The 16,790-nt window shown below is 51.3% G+C and overlaps 2 protein-coding genes across 5 annotated transcripts in view; one reads left to right on the top strand and one right to left on the bottom strand.

The window, feature by feature from the left end:
- Positions 1 to 5,469, top strand: part of SNX14 (sorting nexin 14) — a 40,374-nt gene extending 34,905 nt beyond the window's left edge. For all 4 annotated transcript variants that reach the window (XM_038760733.1, XM_038760736.1, XM_038760734.1 and 1 more), the window contains 6 exons: positions 750 to 873; positions 1,655 to 1,819; positions 2,658 to 2,753; positions 3,954 to 4,045; positions 4,992 to 5,048; positions 5,262 to 5,469. In XM_038760733.1, coding sequence (XP_038616661.1) covers positions 750 to 873; positions 1,655 to 1,819; positions 2,658 to 2,753; positions 3,954 to 4,045; positions 4,992 to 5,048; positions 5,262 to 5,300 — 573 coding nt within the window. In that variant the 3' untranslated portion in view covers positions 5,301 to 5,469. The remainder of the gene's footprint in view (positions 1 to 749; positions 874 to 1,654; positions 1,820 to 2,657; positions 2,754 to 3,953; positions 4,046 to 4,991; positions 5,049 to 5,261) is intronic.
- Positions 5,470 to 7,194: 1,725 nt separating this feature from the next.
- Positions 7,195 to 16,790, bottom strand: part of NT5E (5'-nucleotidase ecto) — a 30,285-nt gene continuing 20,689 nt past the window's right edge. The window contains exons 4-9 of the mRNA XM_038761017.1: positions 14,363 to 14,560; positions 13,435 to 13,589; positions 11,947 to 12,052; positions 10,473 to 10,622; positions 8,928 to 9,128; positions 7,195 to 8,554 (exon numbers count right to left, since the gene is read on the bottom strand). Coding sequence (XP_038616945.1) covers positions 8,391 to 8,554; positions 8,928 to 9,128; positions 10,473 to 10,622; positions 11,947 to 12,052; positions 13,435 to 13,589; positions 14,363 to 14,560 — 974 coding nt within the window. The 3' untranslated portion in view covers positions 7,195 to 8,390. The remainder of the gene's footprint in view (positions 8,555 to 8,927; positions 9,129 to 10,472; positions 10,623 to 11,946; positions 12,053 to 13,434; positions 13,590 to 14,362; positions 14,561 to 16,790) is intronic.

Below are 16,790 nucleotides of genomic sequence, written 5' to 3'. Positions count from 1 at the left end.
CTCCTCCCAGCCTGGCTGAGGGAATTGCAGAATTGCTTCCCAGCATCAAAGTGAAACTAATAGCAAGACCAGGTCTTTTGATGGAATTGAAAAGCGTCATTCAACTGAAAAAAGCGTTTTCCTGGACCTCTGTTTCAGCCCAAGGTGTGGGCATTCACTGTTTCTCTTGGTGTGCGGTTGGACCGTAAGCCTGCAGGATTGTCATTTCAGAGGATCCGGTTGAGACATTCACATGGTGAAAGATCTTGAAACAAGCAGACGGCCCTAGGCAAAGACTTTAATTTTGGGTGCAGCTGCTGGGGGACTAGTTCCCCATGCTACAGACAGTGGAGTCCACCTCTAGTTTTCTACCTCTAGTTCTCCTCCCGGGAGAGTGCGGTCAGGGTTATGCAGGGGTCCATTTTGCCTGAGGATCCCATCTTTCTCCACACCCACTGCATTCCAACCCCCTGGAGAAACAGGAGCTTCTGACTCAAACTGAGAGTGGAACGCTTCTCCAAAGGGAGACCGAGCAGTCACATTCAAGTGTGGTGATTTACAGCTGAAAACAGGTTCCATATGGTCATCAGTGTCACGGTTGATTTTGCTGGAATTGTTGGGAGAGAGAACAGGAGAAGGGGCCCCTACATTTTGGAGACCATCTTGATTCAGAAAGGGTCCACCAGTGGACTTACGTGCAAGTTCAGAGTCTTTCTGTGGTGGCCGTTGCTGTAGACGGTAGAAATTCATAAAGTTCTTTTGCATTTTAGCTCTTCAATGATCTGTTCAAGAATAACGCAAACCGGGCTGAAAATTCAGAGAGAAGACAAAATCAAAATTATTTTATGGAGGTGATGACCGTAGAGGGAGTCTATGATTACCTGATGTATGTTGGTAAGAAATGATTTCCTTGGGCCCAGTTTTTTAATTACCTGCATGTATTTATCTTCTGCCCAGGACAAAGGAATGTGACTCAGGTCAGATCGAGATATATGCATATCAGTGTTCTTACAGTGTGCCGAGCACTGTGCTAAGCGCTGGAGTCGATTCAAGGAAATCAGATGAGTTGTCCCCTCGTAGAACCCATCTCTTGTGCCCTGTATCATACCTTGTCCCCGTTGGACAGAAGGGGATACCTGGGGCCCAAGGCTGTGACTTGCCGTGGTCATCCAGCAGGCCAAGCCTCTAGTTCTTTCTACTGGTCTACACTGCTCTTATCCCAGGCCCAGTGCTGACTCAGTTTTGGGCAGGGTTCCTAGCCCGGGATGTAGTTTGGGACCCGTGAAAGTGCTTTTTAGTTGTGTTTCCCAGGCCGGTATTGACAGCTCCAGCCTCAGCTTGTATTTGCGCAAATTTCCCCGATATACCCATTGAGAAGCAGCGTGGGAAAGAGCACGGGCTTTGGAGTCAGAGGTCATGGGTTCAAATCCCGGCTCTGCCAATGGTCAGCTGTGTGACTTGGGGCAAGTCACTTCTCTGTGCCCCAGTTCCCTCATCTGTAAAATGGGGATTAAGACTGTGAGCCCCACATGGGACAACCTGATCACCTTGTAACCTCCCCAGCGCTTAGAACAGTGCTTTGCACATAGTAAGTGCTTAATAAATGCCATTATTATTATTATTATGATGATGATTATTCTCAGACTGATGGGATTCGGGCTGTCATGGCTTGCAGGTCGGGTGGTGTTCCGAGTTCCTGACTGGCTGCATCACCTCCTGATGGGCCTCCGGATCCTCTTCAGAAACACCTTGGAGATGTACAGCGGTTACTATCTGCAGTGCAAACTAGAGCAACTCTTCCAGGAGCACCGCCTGGTCTCGCTGATAACCCTACTGCGAGGTTTGTGCTGGCGGGACCACAGCCCACACGTTGCTCAGAAGAGCTTCGCGCCCGGGCTGGGAATCAGGCATACTCCTTGTCCTAAGGCCGCTGACCAGCCGTTTGCACGGGGGAAGAGCAGAGCCAGCTGGAGCTGCAGAGGGAAGTTTAGGGAGTGGGCTCAGTGGGCAGATCAGTTCTGAAAATGGAAGGGGGACCAGTGGGCCACCCGGGGTGTGCAGAAGGCCAAGGGTTTGAAGACCATGGAGTTACCCAACCCCGTATCAGCTGCCAGTACTGATTTTGCAATGTTGGTTATATCATCATCATCATCATCAATTGTATTTATCGAGTGCTTACTATGTGCAGAGCACTGTACGAAGCGCTTGGGAAGTACAAAATGGCAACATATAGAGACAGTCCCTACCCAACAGTGGGCTCACAGTCTAAAAGTCTATCATTGTTTTGTACTCTCCCAAGCGCTTAGTACAGTGCTGTGCTCATGGTGAGCGCTCAGTAAATACGATCGATTGATTTTTTGGATCAGCTGGCTGTAGCTGGGGTGACTGCAGGTGGGAATGAATGAAATCAGCATTGCTGCTCACAGGCCCCCACCAGTCCTTTCTTCCAAATGGGCACTGGAGAAACTGGAAAGACAGCTAGATCTTGGGGTAGCAAAGTGATGGGTAAATCAGAGAGAGACCCAGAGACAGAGATCCGTCTAGGATCCGCCAGGGAAAGGTAAAACCAGAGGAGAGACACAGACTCCTGCTTTCCTTTGGGGAGAAGATTGAGACCAGTACCTTGGGGCTAAGCACTTGGAAATTCCTGCTAACCTTTTCCATTTTGGTCCTTTCAGATGCCGTGTTCTGCGAAAACACAGAGCCTCGCTCGCCCCAAGATAAACAGAAACGAGCCAAGCAGACCTTTGAAGAAATGATGAGCTACATTCCAGGTGGGACAGAGTTCTTTTCCCAAACACTGCCCTATATAGGGGAAGCCCGGGGACTGGACTAGAGTATGTTGGACCGGGCTCTTTCCTAGCAGGCTCTGCCTGAGCCCAGTCTGAGTCAAGCAGCGCTGAGGAGGGTGGGGGTGAGGGACGAGTGGAGTGGGCAACAGGGAAGGAGTCCAGGCATTCTTCCAAACACATAGGTGAAAGCCGGCCACACCCAAGTAAGCCCCTAGTACCACACTGGCAGTATGGTGGATTCCACTGCTCACCCAAGTGTCCCTGACTGCTGCGGCTTACTGGACATTAAATGTTTTTGGAGTGTTGATGTGACAGAAACACAAGTCAGGGAGCCACTCTTCCCATTGATTAGGACTCAGGGCAGTTTTGTTTATTAATAATGATGATGGTTTTTAAGTGCGTACTATGCGTCTAGCACTGTTTTAAGTGCTGGGGTAGATACAGTATAATCAGGTTGGACACAGTCCCACATGGGGCGCTCAGTCTTAATCCCCATTTTACAGATGAGGGAACTGAGGCACAGAGAAGTCAAGTGACTTGCCCAAGGTCAGACAGACCTTAAAATCCAGATCCTTCCGACTCCCAGGCTGTGCTCTATCTGCTGGGCCATACTGCTTCCCTTATCCCCAGCAGAGAAAGGACATGGCCATTTCAGCCCCAAAAGACAATAAGGAGTTGAAAGGTTTGGCTCCCTGGATTGACCCTTTAACCAAGTCCTGCCTTGTGGCAATTATTTCAGCGGGATTGGTGGGTGCTTAGAGATACAGGGGCTCTCCATGCCTTCAAAGCCTACTAAAAGCATATCTCCTCCCAAGAACCTTCCTGGATTAAGGCCTTACATCTTCTGTTCACCCTCCCTTTTGTGTCCCTATGCACTTTAGACTGTATCCACTAAGCACGTTGATATTCACCCTTCCCTTCTGCACTTATATGCATATCCTGACAATCTGCCATTTCCCTTATATGTAACTCATTTTAATGTCGATCACCCCCTCTAGTCTATAAGCTCCTTTTGGGCAGGTATTCAGCCTATTGACACTATTTTATTGTACTTTCCTACGCACTTAATACAGTGCTCTGCACACTTTAAGCACTTTATAAATATCATTGATGGATTGAGTGATCTTATAATTCTCTGACTAGTAATGTTTCCTCCTAATTGTAGTGTGGTTCTTTGTCTAGATTTGATAGGCAAATGCATTGGTGACGAAGCCAAGTATGAAGGCATTCGGCTTCTTTTTGATGGTCTCCAGCAACCAGTACTCAACAAACAGGTATTTTCATCGAAGTAGCCATTCTTCTTCATTGTAAAGTATACTGCCCGGTGCTCCATTGGTAGGGGAAGGGGAAGTGGGGGAGGGAGCAAGAGAGGAGGTCCTGGGGAGATGGCAGAGGGCTAATCATTCAAAGTAGGATTCCATTCCTTGAGGGCAAGGATTTTGTCGACTAACCTTCAGTCCTTTGCCCCATTGGCTGCCCAGCGGGTAGTTTGGGCTGTTTACTGCAGGGGGTTCTAGCTGGTAACCAGGTGGATTCCTGTCCCACCTGACAAAAAAAAAAAATATCCTCCCCCCCACTGGCTCTGGAAAAACCTGGGCATTTGGTAAACAAAATTGGACAAACACAAGAGTTTAGCAGATGAGGCGGCCAAGTGCTTCCACTAATCATTAGCACCAGGCTCCAAAGAGCATTAAAAAAATAAATCCAGTCCAAAGTACAGTTGTTCCCTTTTCCCAGTTGACTCATCACTGGAAAGAACCGGTCTTGGAATTCCAGCAGGGTTCCTGGGCATAGTCTTCTTCAGTTTCCCTCTCCTTCTACTTCTCCCCTCCTCCTCCTCCACCTGCCCAACTGTTCTTCCCCTTTACTCTCACCTCTCCCCAGAACTGATCCATCTCTATGCCAGCTGGAGGGAGAAGCCCCATACACCAGCCATAAAACTGCAAAAGCTGGTTGGCTCTTCTCTTAGAGTAGCATCTCTTCAGGGTCAGCCTATGTCATGGGAAAGAAGCTATTATGCAAACTTCGTCTCCAAATTTTGCAATATCCCAAACGGGAACTTAGAACGAGCATTCACTTCTAGCTGAGTCCGCCTCCCCACAGCTCCACATGTGCACGGTGGGTCAACCATGGAGCGTCAAGACTAGCGAGTTATCCCAGGGGTCATAGTGGTCATCTTGTGTTGTGCCTTCAGTGGTGTCTTGTTTCTTTCCGGGCCAGCTGACGTACGTTCTTTTGGATATCGTGATCGAGGAGCTGTTCCCAGAGCTCAACAAGGTAAGGACCAAAATGTCAGAAAGGGAGAAGAGATTGGTAACACCCCCATTACCCGTTGAGTGGGTGTGGTTGTTTATTGGGGAATTGTGGCCCTTTGGATCTTATCACTTTAGGTGTGGGTGGGTAGATGTTTTACTCTGTTAAAGTTCTTTTGGGAAGTTTAGGGGGTGGTGTGTATCTTACGGTTAACTAATTTACTATTTTTAACCCCAGGCACCAAAAGAAGTTACATCTGTATCACCCTGGATGTAGAAGCGGAAACCCAGATAAACAGGCAGGTGCAGCCTGGTGGTGCGCTATTGCGATATCTCTTAATGTCCTGTTGTACATTTTTGTAAATATCCTGACACTGACGGTCTGAAAGTTTGGTTAATTCGGTTTTAATAAAGGCTAATGCCAACTGAAAGATGATATAAATTGAGTAAGGATCCCCATTCTTTTAGTTCATGTCAGAGGTCACTTCTCCCTGGTGGTTAAGAAAATCAAAGGCTGAGGGAGGAAGACTTAGAACTTCTCTACCTGCATCCAGAGAGCTGCAGATTTGGGCAGTTTCAGGCTATCCCTGAATTTTGCTGCCAAATTATTTTTCCCACAAGAAGGTCAATCTTTGTGCAATGGCCTTCTTCTCTGATGAAATTTCAGATTTGATTTCCTTATATTATATTCAACACATTTCTACTAACAAGAAATGAAAAATTTCCTATACATTTTGACTTTTTCCTTTGGTGTTTTCATTTCTTGGGCTATGGAGTATGTAATGTTGAACAGGCCCCTTAATGGCTCAGGTACCTCTGGATCGAGGCTGGTCCCAGCCAAGTTTCTTCCTCCTGTGAGATCAGGTACCTGATCTGTCAGCTGGCTGACAGCCTGCATCCTGGGCTTCCCACCAGTCCTGTCCACTTCCTCCTCTGCTGTTTTAGGAAGTTCTGGGGGGTGAAAAGAGTCCCAACTTGGAAGTGCCAAACAAAGACGAGACCGGATGGGAGGGTATGATTTGACTTCCACACTAGTTATAAAGAGCGTGTGCCAAAGAGGCAGAGGGGAGGAGTCACTGACCCCATGGGAGAAGAACCAATGCCTACCCCCAGAAAGAAACTTACCTACTGCCTGAATTAGCACATCAGGGGATCAAAAAAGCAAATAAGAACAGATAAGAATTAACCCAAAATTGCTAATGGGAATCACCAGGACAGTTGACCCTTAGATCCTTAACAGACTTTAGTCAATGTTTGTGACAGAGGGCATTAACTCGCTTTGAATCTCCTTGGCCTGAAAACGGCTGTTTGATGTTAAGAACTCTGGCCGCAATTTAAACCTGTTTTAAATCAGATTAGCCTAAAACTCACTTTTCTTCGGTAAAACAGAAGTGGCCCTGCTAGCGGGTGTGTCAGCCTTTGCCAGGCTGAGCTCACCTTCTGCCCCTGGCAGACAGGATTTTTTCTGGCGCCACTTTTGCAGGCCACTGGTGCTGGTTCAGCTGGCTTCCTCTTGCTTCTCCATCCCCGGGGACCCCAGCTGTGATCTGGAGGGGAGGCCGAGGTGGGCTGCTGAGAGGAGCTGGCTCAGGCTGGTTGCCAGGACGGGAGTGCTTAGCACAGTGCTGTCTGCACACAGTAAGCGCTCAAATTCCATTGATGGATTGAATGTAAAGAATCCATGGTATTTACTGTTTACTATTAGCAGAGCACTGTACTAAGCCCTTGGGAGTGTAAGATATACCCGATTTGGTAGATACATTCCCTGTCCACAGTGAGCTTACAGACCAGATGGAACCCAAGCACAGACGGCTCTATCATTGTTCGATTAATACTGCCGCAGGCTTTAACAGGACCATTGAGGACATGCAGATTCCACACAAGGTTGGTCCTATGCCACATCCGTCTAGGAATTTGTTCTGGGAGTGTTGAACAGAAGGAGGTGTCAGAAAAGGGTCCCAGCACAGAGGGTGGGACCAGGAGTGCACAGTGCCTGCAGAGACCACATTGAGAGGGAAGGGTTGGTAGTGGCTTTCAGGGTGAGACACAATGCTTTAAGCCTGCTCTGCCTTTAGTGTCTACGTTAGTATTTGGATTTTACCTGCAGCTCAGCTTTATTATGCTCTCCTACTTACGTGCAGTTAACCATTCACCACAGCCCATTGAGGCAAGACAAGTAACAATATCTGGCTTTAATTTTTTTTTTGTCATTCCAACAAGTTAAACATCTTACCGTCACAGCTGTGAAAATAAGCTATTGAAGATTCAAAAACATGAAAGTTTTCCAATTTCCCACTTTAGGGCTCTACCTGCTTTTGTCCACCTAGTTCCAAGATGGTATAAAATGGAACCACCTGGGGCTGGGATCAGGTGGCCTGAGTTCCCAAAAGCATAGGGGTGCTCCGTATCTGCCCGGGACAAACCTCATAAGCAAAGCTTCACCCTGCTGCTAGCCCAGGCTTCACCCAGCCCAGAGAACTTGAGGTTCTTTGCCTGCTCCCCTTCAGTACATTTTCATTCACTGGAGACAGGTGAGATTTAGGCTAGATGCAACTCTTGAATGGGAAGATTTAGAGTGTAACCGCAGAGCGATAGAAAAAAGGACCGCTTGGATCTCTCCCCATTGTACAATGCCCTCACTGGAGCAGTAGGCCTTTTTCCTCAGGGACTTGGGCTCATCAGGAAGTCGTGATTTGGCTCTCTTGCACGGAGTTGTATGCTCTCCTGTAACCCACAAGTCTTCCTAAACACCTTTTCCTTCCGGTGGCTTTCTGCCCTGGCCAATGGTGTCTTGCACCCAGTGCCCTTTGTTTCACTCCTAACTGAAATGGCAGGGTTGGGCCAACACCTTTTCTCCTGACTGGTCGGGTGTTCCCTGAGAAGAATCACCAGGTTCTGTCTGGGCCAGGTCTCCGCCTTGGGAGCCTGTACCTAGGTGGGTCAGGGTGGACAACTGGACATTCAGTTCTGCACTAATCCTGGTCTTGTGAGGCTGTGAGCAAATCTGCTTACATGTCAGGGGTTGGAGTGGCCACTTCCCAAGAGAGGGGAAAGGAGATCAACGCTTTAGGAAACACAAATATTTGTACTAGAGAAGGAAGGGGTCCTTTGGCCGTACTGACTCCCAAATTGGTAATGCCCTTTGAATTGGCTCTGTTTACCTTTGCTAGGTTTCTGCTCAGATGCTCTTTCCCAGGATCTCGCTTTAGGATTCACCCTGGAGCCCTGTCATTACAAGAATGCCCTTGGAACCGGGGAGGTGTATCAGGATCAACGTGGGGGCCCAGGGCTAGGAGTTCACCAGGCCTGAAACAATAAGGGCGTTTTAGTTGGGGGCCATCTCAGCAGGTGGGAAGGGGAGGCTCTGTTATCTGTGGAAAACCAGTGTCACGGCCCCAAAAAGCAGAGACACGAGGATAAGGTTTCCTTGGAGCCACGTGCCAGCAGAAAACTTGATCCGTCCTTCAACAGCTGGATAAGTGACTCCCATTTTGGAGATGTACTGGGACAACACGTTAATATCTTCATCACCTGGATAGGAACAACATACACTCCATCAGAGAGCTGGCCTACCCCATTTCAACATTTTCTGAAGCTTTCGAATTATCTTATATCTGCCCCAGAGCTTAACACAGTGCTTGGCACCTAATGAGATCACAATAAACACCATCCTTATTGCTCTTGATCTCTGTCACCCCTCATGTGGACCAATATGAATCGGGGGCCCAGGGCTTCTAGGATGGGGAAGGGCTGAACTTGGGAAAACACTGTGCCTTTACCCGTGTCCAGTGTGACTGGAGGAGGAAGGCCAAACTTCAGGAAGGTCCCAGGGGAGGGAGAAGCTAGTTTTGTGGGTGGGGTCTGTGTGGGAGGTGGGCACCCCCTTTCTCCCTGCCCGACTTACCAGAATCATGTTTGAGTAACTCATCTTTAATCATCTGGAAACTGTCGCCGCCCTGGGCCAGGAAGCTGGGCAAGACCACTTTGTAAACAACGTCCAGTTTCAGGGGCTCATACCGGGGCACGCGGCACTTGGTGCAAAGGACCTCGATCTTAGCCACCCTTTGCCAAGGGGGCCTGGAAAGGGCGTACTCCACGTGGATGCCTGGAAGGGAGGAACCGGTTGAGGTGAGCACCGTGCCCTCCTGGCCACTGTGATGGCTTTGAGCGAGGCCTGCTTCTTTGGGAACGGCACGGGGCCTAGAACGGGGTCCCAGGGCTGGAGCGTCCTCTCGTCTGGCAGCGGGAGAAAAGGATGAACATCCAACTGCCACTTGTCTAAGTGGGATGGGTGCAATGGCCTGAACAAATCGTACCTTAGTTCTCTCCAACCTTAGAGAATTTTTTTTTTCTAATAGCATTTATTAAGCGCTTACTATGTCCAAAGCACTGTTCTAAGCGCTGGAGAGGTTACAAGGTGATCAGGTTGTCCCACAGGGGGCTCACAGTCTTCATCCCCATTTTTGCAGCTGAGGTAACTGAGGCCCACAGAAGTTAAGTGACTTGTCCAAAGTCATACAGCTGACAATTGTCGGAGCCGGAATTTGAACTCATGATCTCTGACTCCAAAGCCCGGGCTCTTTCCACCCAGCCACGCTGCTTCTCTAATTGGAATTAGAGGAAACAAGAATTGGAGGAAACAAGAAAGAACTGGGAAGGCAGAGCACAGGGATGGGAAGACAGGGCCCTGTGGAGATCACAGTTTGCACTTGGGGACAGAAAGGAGACCTCCAAGCCACCCACCCCAAGGTAATTATGGCAAGTGCCCTGGGCCGGCTAAGCTGCCCCATATATCCCCACTTTGGTTGGTGCAGAACAGGGAGAGGTGGGTGGCTGACTTTGAACAATCTCTTGGGATTACCCTCCCCTGGGAAAATACCTAAGATGCTTCAAATTTAGAAAAAAACCTATCAGAAATGATCCTACACTTAGAAAACAAAGCTGAAAGCCACCATCTACCCAACATGCTTACCCTCCTGGGGCGTTTGCTGTGCCTGGGGGGATTTCCGACCCCTCTCCCCACTGCTGGGGACTGCTGTGTTGAGGCAGTCTGGGTCCTACAGCTGAGCCCCTACCTGAGGCTGATCTTGGGGTAGGAAGCAGTTATCCAGGCCGAAGAGCACCTTCCCTCCTGCCCCTATTGACTGGGGTCACACCTGTTCCCAGCCTCAGATTTCCCCTCTTTTCCCCAAATTCCTGGTCTGGGATTCCGGGGTCCAGCGGGCCGGACCCTCTTCTCAATCTGCAAGTCATCTGAAGGTTCCTCAGCCAAAGCTGAGGTCAAAATTCCCAGAAATGCCTGAAAATGGAGTTTCAGGGGCTCAATGGCCAGAGCAGGACTGGACAAGCACTCATGCAGATAGGTTGGCCGGAGCAGGACGGAGAGGACCAGCCTGGGCAGCGGTGGGGCTGATGCCCCAGCAATGGGGGCTGTCAGGTGGCTACTTACCCCCGACCTGCAGGAACTCGCCCTTGGAGAGGCCGTAGCGATGCACGCTGTGTTCGAAGGCCTTTAGCAAGGTGGAGCCTTTCAGTTCCACCAGATCGAACGTGCCCCCAAAGGGCAGCACTGATGTCAGTACCTCCATCGTGATTACACCTGAGGAGAGACATAGGAGATGTGGGTGTCAGCAGATAAGCCGACCCCAAGACAACATTCCCTCAGTACTGGGAGAAATAAGAGCGAGGGGGGAGGGGGGAGAGAGAGACAGGAAGAAAGAGAAATAGAGAGAGCAAAAGTGTGCATATGCAGGCTAAACCAGCCTTGGCCAGGTTTGAGTGGTTATTACTGAAGAGAATCCCAGAGCGCTGGGGCTGGAAGTGGTTTTGAGAGGTCACCCAGGCCAACCCCCTGCTTCCAGGCAGAACTACACCTAAATGGTCCCGGCTACTCATCTTCCTCTAGCTCTTAACTGACCCCGGGATAGACGCCAGGCCTCAGCTTGCTCCGAGACCCTGGACAAATCTCAAGAATCATGTGAAAACAAGGAGGCTGGGGCAGACTCCCTCTGAATGACCTCAGCCACTCTCACGGGCTGCTAACAATAAGAACCTGCCTCGCTTTACCTGGGCCCCAGTCCATCCCTGGCCTGGGTGACACCTGAAGGCTGGGACACTGGATGAAGGCCAGCGGGCTAGGGGAACTGGACCAGACCTCAAATCCCACTTCTTTGGCTTTCACAGCCTCTGGCCTGGCCCCCAAGTGAGTTTCACCTGCCTCAATCCTGCAGGGCAGCTCTCTCCCCCAAAGTCTGCCCTCTGTCCCACCGCAGGGTCCCCATCTCCTCTGGACCCCCCTGCCTCAGCCAGGGGGTGGTCCCTTGAAGTGGCCCTTTCCTCAGCGACCCAGAGCGGCAGAGGTTTGGTGCCACAATCACCAGGCCTTGGAGGGTGAAGGGAGGTGGGCAGAAAGTCTCCTACTCTGAGAGCCCCCAGCTCATCTCATCCGAGCCACTGGCCCATCTGGGGCAGGGAGCTGGGTGTCCTCTCGGAGGGGCAGTGGTCCCCTTCCTCAGGGTCAGCCCCCTGGGGCTAGGATGTGGACTGGAAATCCAAGATGCTAAAGTGGCAAACCTAGCTCTGTTGGAACCCAGGTGGCCGGGCTCCCGAAGCTCTGGCTGGTTTTCTGCCCTGTCCTCTCTAGGCCCCAGAGATTGGTTGTCGCTGCTTTGGGTTTGGGCAGTCATGATGCCGCAGAGAGGCAGGTTTCAGAGGGGGTTAGGCAGGGGTGACCTTGAGACCCACAGCCGGCTGGTTTAGGGAGATGGATGCACGTGGGGCGGGTCTTGTGCAATTAAGCAGCAGAGGCCCAGCCCCTGAATCTGCAAGCTCAGGAGGGGAAAGGCCGCATGCAGAGAAGGTGAAGCTACCACCCCAAGCCACCCCCTACCTGCCCCTGCCTGTCCCCCGCCTTGAAGACATACCATTGTTCTGTTCACTAATGGATGCCCGAATGCCGCCTCCATTCATGATGCACATGGAAACGTGGTTCCACCTCAGCTCGTCTGCGTGCCTGAGATTGTTGTGAATCTGGAACATTAGCACAGAGTGATCTCGCCAATCCCTCCCGGGAGGGGCCAGGAGCTCTACGGGCAAACACACCCAGCCCCGCTGATGCTTCTCGTGCTGACCGGGGGGCCAGCTCTTGGGCACTGTGCCCTCGGGTACCTGCACTTTGGTGGGCAGGGCCGGGGGGCAGGAAAGGACTGAACAGTGCTTTGCACATAGTAAGCGCTTAACAAATACCATCATTATTATTATTATTACTAGGTTCGCAGGGGTTGATCCGGTCTCTCCCAGGCCTGGGAAAAGTGGTCCAGGCCCTCTTCGTGCAACTGCCCAGTCCCAGGTATGGTCCCCCAAGTGAGTCCTGTGTTGGGCCGGGCCCAGTCTGAGACCACACCAGACTCGGCCAGGGAACCTAGGCCTTGCCCAGGCTGGCCTGGTGGGAAGCAGTGGGGGAAGCGCTGTTCCACCACTGGCTTTCCCCACTCCTTCGTGGGAATCCCACAACAGGGTAGCCCTGCCTCTTTGGGTGCTGGGCCCACCCCTGCCCTCTGCCCTAGGAGTCCCCAGACCTTTCCAGCCAGGGCCTGGTTGGTATTGGAGATTACTTCCATGTTACAGATGTTACAGAACTGTGAAGCGATGGGCTGAAGCCAACTAGGGAGGAGCGGATGCCCCCAGTCTAGGGCTCGGTCCTGTGGAAGCCCACTGAGGCGAGCTGGGGACTCAATTCTGTATCCTGAGCAGAGGCGACCTCAAAGCCAGGCTATCCAGGAGAGCCTTCCACTTTCTTAGTAGCTGTCAACAGTGCAGCAGGAAGGACTGTAGGAGTGCCCAACCCTGGGGGACAGGCCAGCCAGTTGGATGCCAGCCAAGACAATCACTGCTCTCCACAGACTTTGGAGTCTCCCAGGCTCTGGATGCATCACATCCAGGAGCATCGGGGCCTTGGGAGCAGACGGACCAGCCCTAAGGACACTACAACAAGCTGCCTCTTTCTGGCCAGTGACTAGCTCCGGGAAGTTTCGACTGGGCAGGCCAAAGCCATCGTTCCTGAGAGTAGGAGGTGGGCACCAGCTGGGATCCCTCCTCTCCATGGTCAGGTTCCCTCCCGCAGCTCAGCGATCTCCTTCATGTCTTTGGTCCCGTGTGGTCAGGCAAGGAACTAAGGAGCCTTGGGCCATGGGGTCCAGGGTTCACTGAGCGACTGTACGCTCGCTATGGGCAGGGATTGTCTCTATTGCTGAATTGTACTTTCCAAGTGCTTAGTACAGTGCTCTGCACACAGAAGGTGCTCAATAAATTTGACTGAATGAATGAATGACCTGCTGGTGCAGCAACGAGTCTCCCCTCAGGCCACGGCACTGCACCCCTCCCAGGGGACAGTTCAACACCCAGGGACTTACCATAGCGTCACATATCAGGTTCCCCAAGTTACACTCTTCAAACCGACAGGATTGTGTGCTGCCATTCAAGAAAACAGCAGTTCTACCCAACTCCTGGGAAGAGTAGTTTTTCAACTGGACCTTCCACTTGTCCAGTTCTGCTTTAATTTGTGGGTCTAGGAGAGAGATACACCCCCATGATTATCATCAGCGGCCCGCTGACTTTATTCCTCATGTTTTCAGGGACGCTTCGTGCTTGTAGGTTCCCTGAGGAAATCTCAACCCGTCCTTCCAATAGCACCGTAGAGATGAATCAGAAACCCCAGAAAACAAATTACCTTGCTGTGTGACTTTGGGTTAGCCACTTACCCTCTCTGGGCTCCCATTTCCCCCTCGGTAAAACGGAGCAAGTAGTCCTTGCCCGTCCTGGTCTCCCAGGAGCGGTGTGAGTGTAAGCAGGGGACTGCTTAGGGAAAGTGACACCCAGGGCTCAGAGCTGATGCAAGATTTCCGCTGCATCCTCCCATCTAGCCCTTGCTGCTCTTGTTGCCTGGCAATCCCGGCTCCTTGACCCCACTGCCAACCCTCCCTGCCATTTCCACATCACCAAGAGTGCACCGTCGGGCTGGTCTACAGCAGGCAGCCACCCCATCCCTGAGGGCCCTCAGTCGGGGTGACGGAGCTGAAAGAGGGCTCTGCCAGGTAGGCCGAAGGGAGAGGAAGGGTGTGGGTTGTGAGGGTGGGGAACGAGAAGGGCAGGAGTCTGAGAAAGGACTAGAAGGCAGGAAGTATGCTCCTTGAGGGCAGGGATCATGTCTACCAACTCTATTGTCTTCTACTCTCCAAAGGACTTAGCACAGTGATTCACAAACAGTAATCCCTCAATAAATACCACTGAAGCAGGGAGAAATGGGCCTGCCTCCGAGTCCGAGGGAAGGAGGTCACTTACCTTCGGGGATGCTGCTATTCAGAAGGATGGGGTTACCCGAAGACGAGATGACATTTCCGGCCCCATCAAATACGACTTGCAGATACCCAAGGTATTTTCCGAACGCGTAAGCCTGGACCACGGGGACATGGCGGCCATCATCCGACGTGACGATGAAAGGATAAGCCCCAGCCGGGACCTCGAGGGATGGTGGAGTTCCTGGAACAGACCCATACACAGGCATCCATGGAAGTACGGGCAAAGGTCTCCCCACAGGCCTGGGGGGGTTTGGGAGCCCCGCCCTCCCTCGGGGCTCCTGAGGAGGATAAATGTGAAGCTAAGGACCACAGAGTTTGGATAAATCATCTATTTACAGTCCTGCCTGGCACCACACAGGAACCCTATTTCGGAGCCTCTCAACCCCTTCACTATTTCCAATTTTGTTTCCCTAAGACTGCCATTCCTTCCCCTGCCACTTCCACCAACTCTGGCACTCACTAAGGACTTACTCTGTGCTGAGTACTGTGCTAAATGATGGGGGAGTTTTAAGGTAATTAGCTCAGCACTGGCTTTTTTGATCAGCCTGGAAATGAACATTTTTCCCAGAAATCTTGGGGCAAACAGAGCATTCAACTGGCCCTCTCCCCACACTGGGCTGGGTGACTAGGGCCCTCTTGCCATCTCAAAACTTCTGATTACACCCCCAACCATCCCTGAAGTGGGCAGGGAAGGACCAGGGCCAGGGAGGAGGAGGAAAGGTGAGCTCGGCCTGGACCAAAGTGCTCACTTCTCTTCAGTCATGATGCTCCTCTGGCTCAAACAAGAAGGGGGGCGGAGGGAGAAGGAAGATGTTTTCAGGGAGAGGAGAGGTGTGGGCGACTGTGCCGAGAACAGCTATCTGCCTTCCTGGGGAAGCACAAGCAGAGGGATTTTCCGACATTCGTATGCGTGTCTACAGGGTGGGGCTGTCTGCCTTCTGGGTAGCCCAGGCAGAAGGATTTTTCAGCATTTGTGCATGTGCCCACAGGATCCCAGGGGCCGAGCCAACTGGGAGGATGACCAACAATCCGCCGTCCATTCTGGCAGGCCAGCATGGCCCAAATCCCGAGTCAGCTCCAAGAGTCTCCGATGGGTTTACTGGAACATCGGCTCAGTGTCTCACGGGAACACTTGGAGGGACTAATGGAAATAGCAGCAGCAGTGACAGTATTTACTGAGCTCCCACCATACTATGCTAGGTGCTTGGGAAAATACAAAAGAAGCAGAATGTGTGGTTCCCGCCCATGAAAAGCTTGCAATCACGTGAATATCGCCTCGGGCCTCACCAACATCATTTATCGAGGCCTTCCTGCCACCGAACTCCCCCCTCGCCTCAGAGCTGGCAGGGCAGAACCCAGGGAACTCACGCATCCATGCAAGGCCCCTGAGGGTGTGTATTTGGTGACTCAGTCTTTAGGAGATGCTAAAGATTGGTGATGATGCCTGAAAAGATCTAGGCTGTTCTGGCCTAGGCTACTCTGCTCCTCTCCCTTTCCGCACGCCTCTTGCTAACAGGGAAAAAGTGATTTGAAGTAGATTAAAACTCCATTTCACAATCTCCATTTCACAATAACCCATTCGCACTTCCTTTTGCCCAAACACTCTATACGTACTCCATTTGTATCTGTACGACTTTCACCTGCAGCCGGGTTCTTCCTCCTGCGTTCCCTATCTGTAAATCTCTAGACCGAAAGCTCCTTGAGGGCAGGGAACATGTGTTTTGCATCTACTGCGGTCTCCCAAGTGCATAGGACGGAGCCCAACACTTGGTAGTCATTCCACATATACGAGTGATGGACTGACAGATTGAAACAAGGCTGCTCTCTCCTCTGGAGGGTTTGCAGGCCACGTACCCGGTTTGAATGGGTCCTAGCTGTGGATAGTTCCAGGGGCTGGGGCAGGACTTGCTGAAGAGCCAAGCTGGATTCCAAGCCCGTCCCCAGTCAGAGGAGGTGGAGGATTCCAAGCATGTCCCTGTCAGAGGGAGCTGGGGATTCCTGACAAAAGCAAACTTGACTTTCACAACCATAAATGGCGTGAACCTAGCACCCCTCTGCAAGGCAGCTGCAAACACTTTTGGAGACACTTTTATTAATCCAGCTCGCTGCCAGCACGGTGGGTTTTCGCTGTCTTTTCTCAAGGCGGAGACAGGAGGGACGGATAGGGTAGTTAAGTGATTAGTCCATGACAAGAACTATCACGCCACGGGGGCTGCGGCTATGGGACCTCATCCTCGATGGCTGCCGAGGATCGACTCTCCGCAGAGCACTGTACTTGGTGCTACTGACTGAAGAGCAGTACACTATGTGCTTGGGAAAAAAGGAGTACAAGTATATATATATATATATATACTTGTACTCCTTTTTTCCCAAGCACATAGTGTACTGCTCTTCAGTCAGTAGCACCAAGT

This window comes from Tachyglossus aculeatus, chromosome 19 (genome assembly GCF_015852505.1).
Source record: "Tachyglossus aculeatus isolate mTacAcu1 chromosome 19, mTacAcu1.pri, whole genome shotgun sequence".
In the NCBI taxonomy this organism is placed as follows: Eukaryota; Metazoa; Chordata; class Mammalia; order Monotremata; family Tachyglossidae; genus Tachyglossus; species Tachyglossus aculeatus.
The sequence above is the reverse complement of the archived record's forward strand: the minus strand, read 5'-3'. Positions and strand labels throughout refer to the sequence as shown.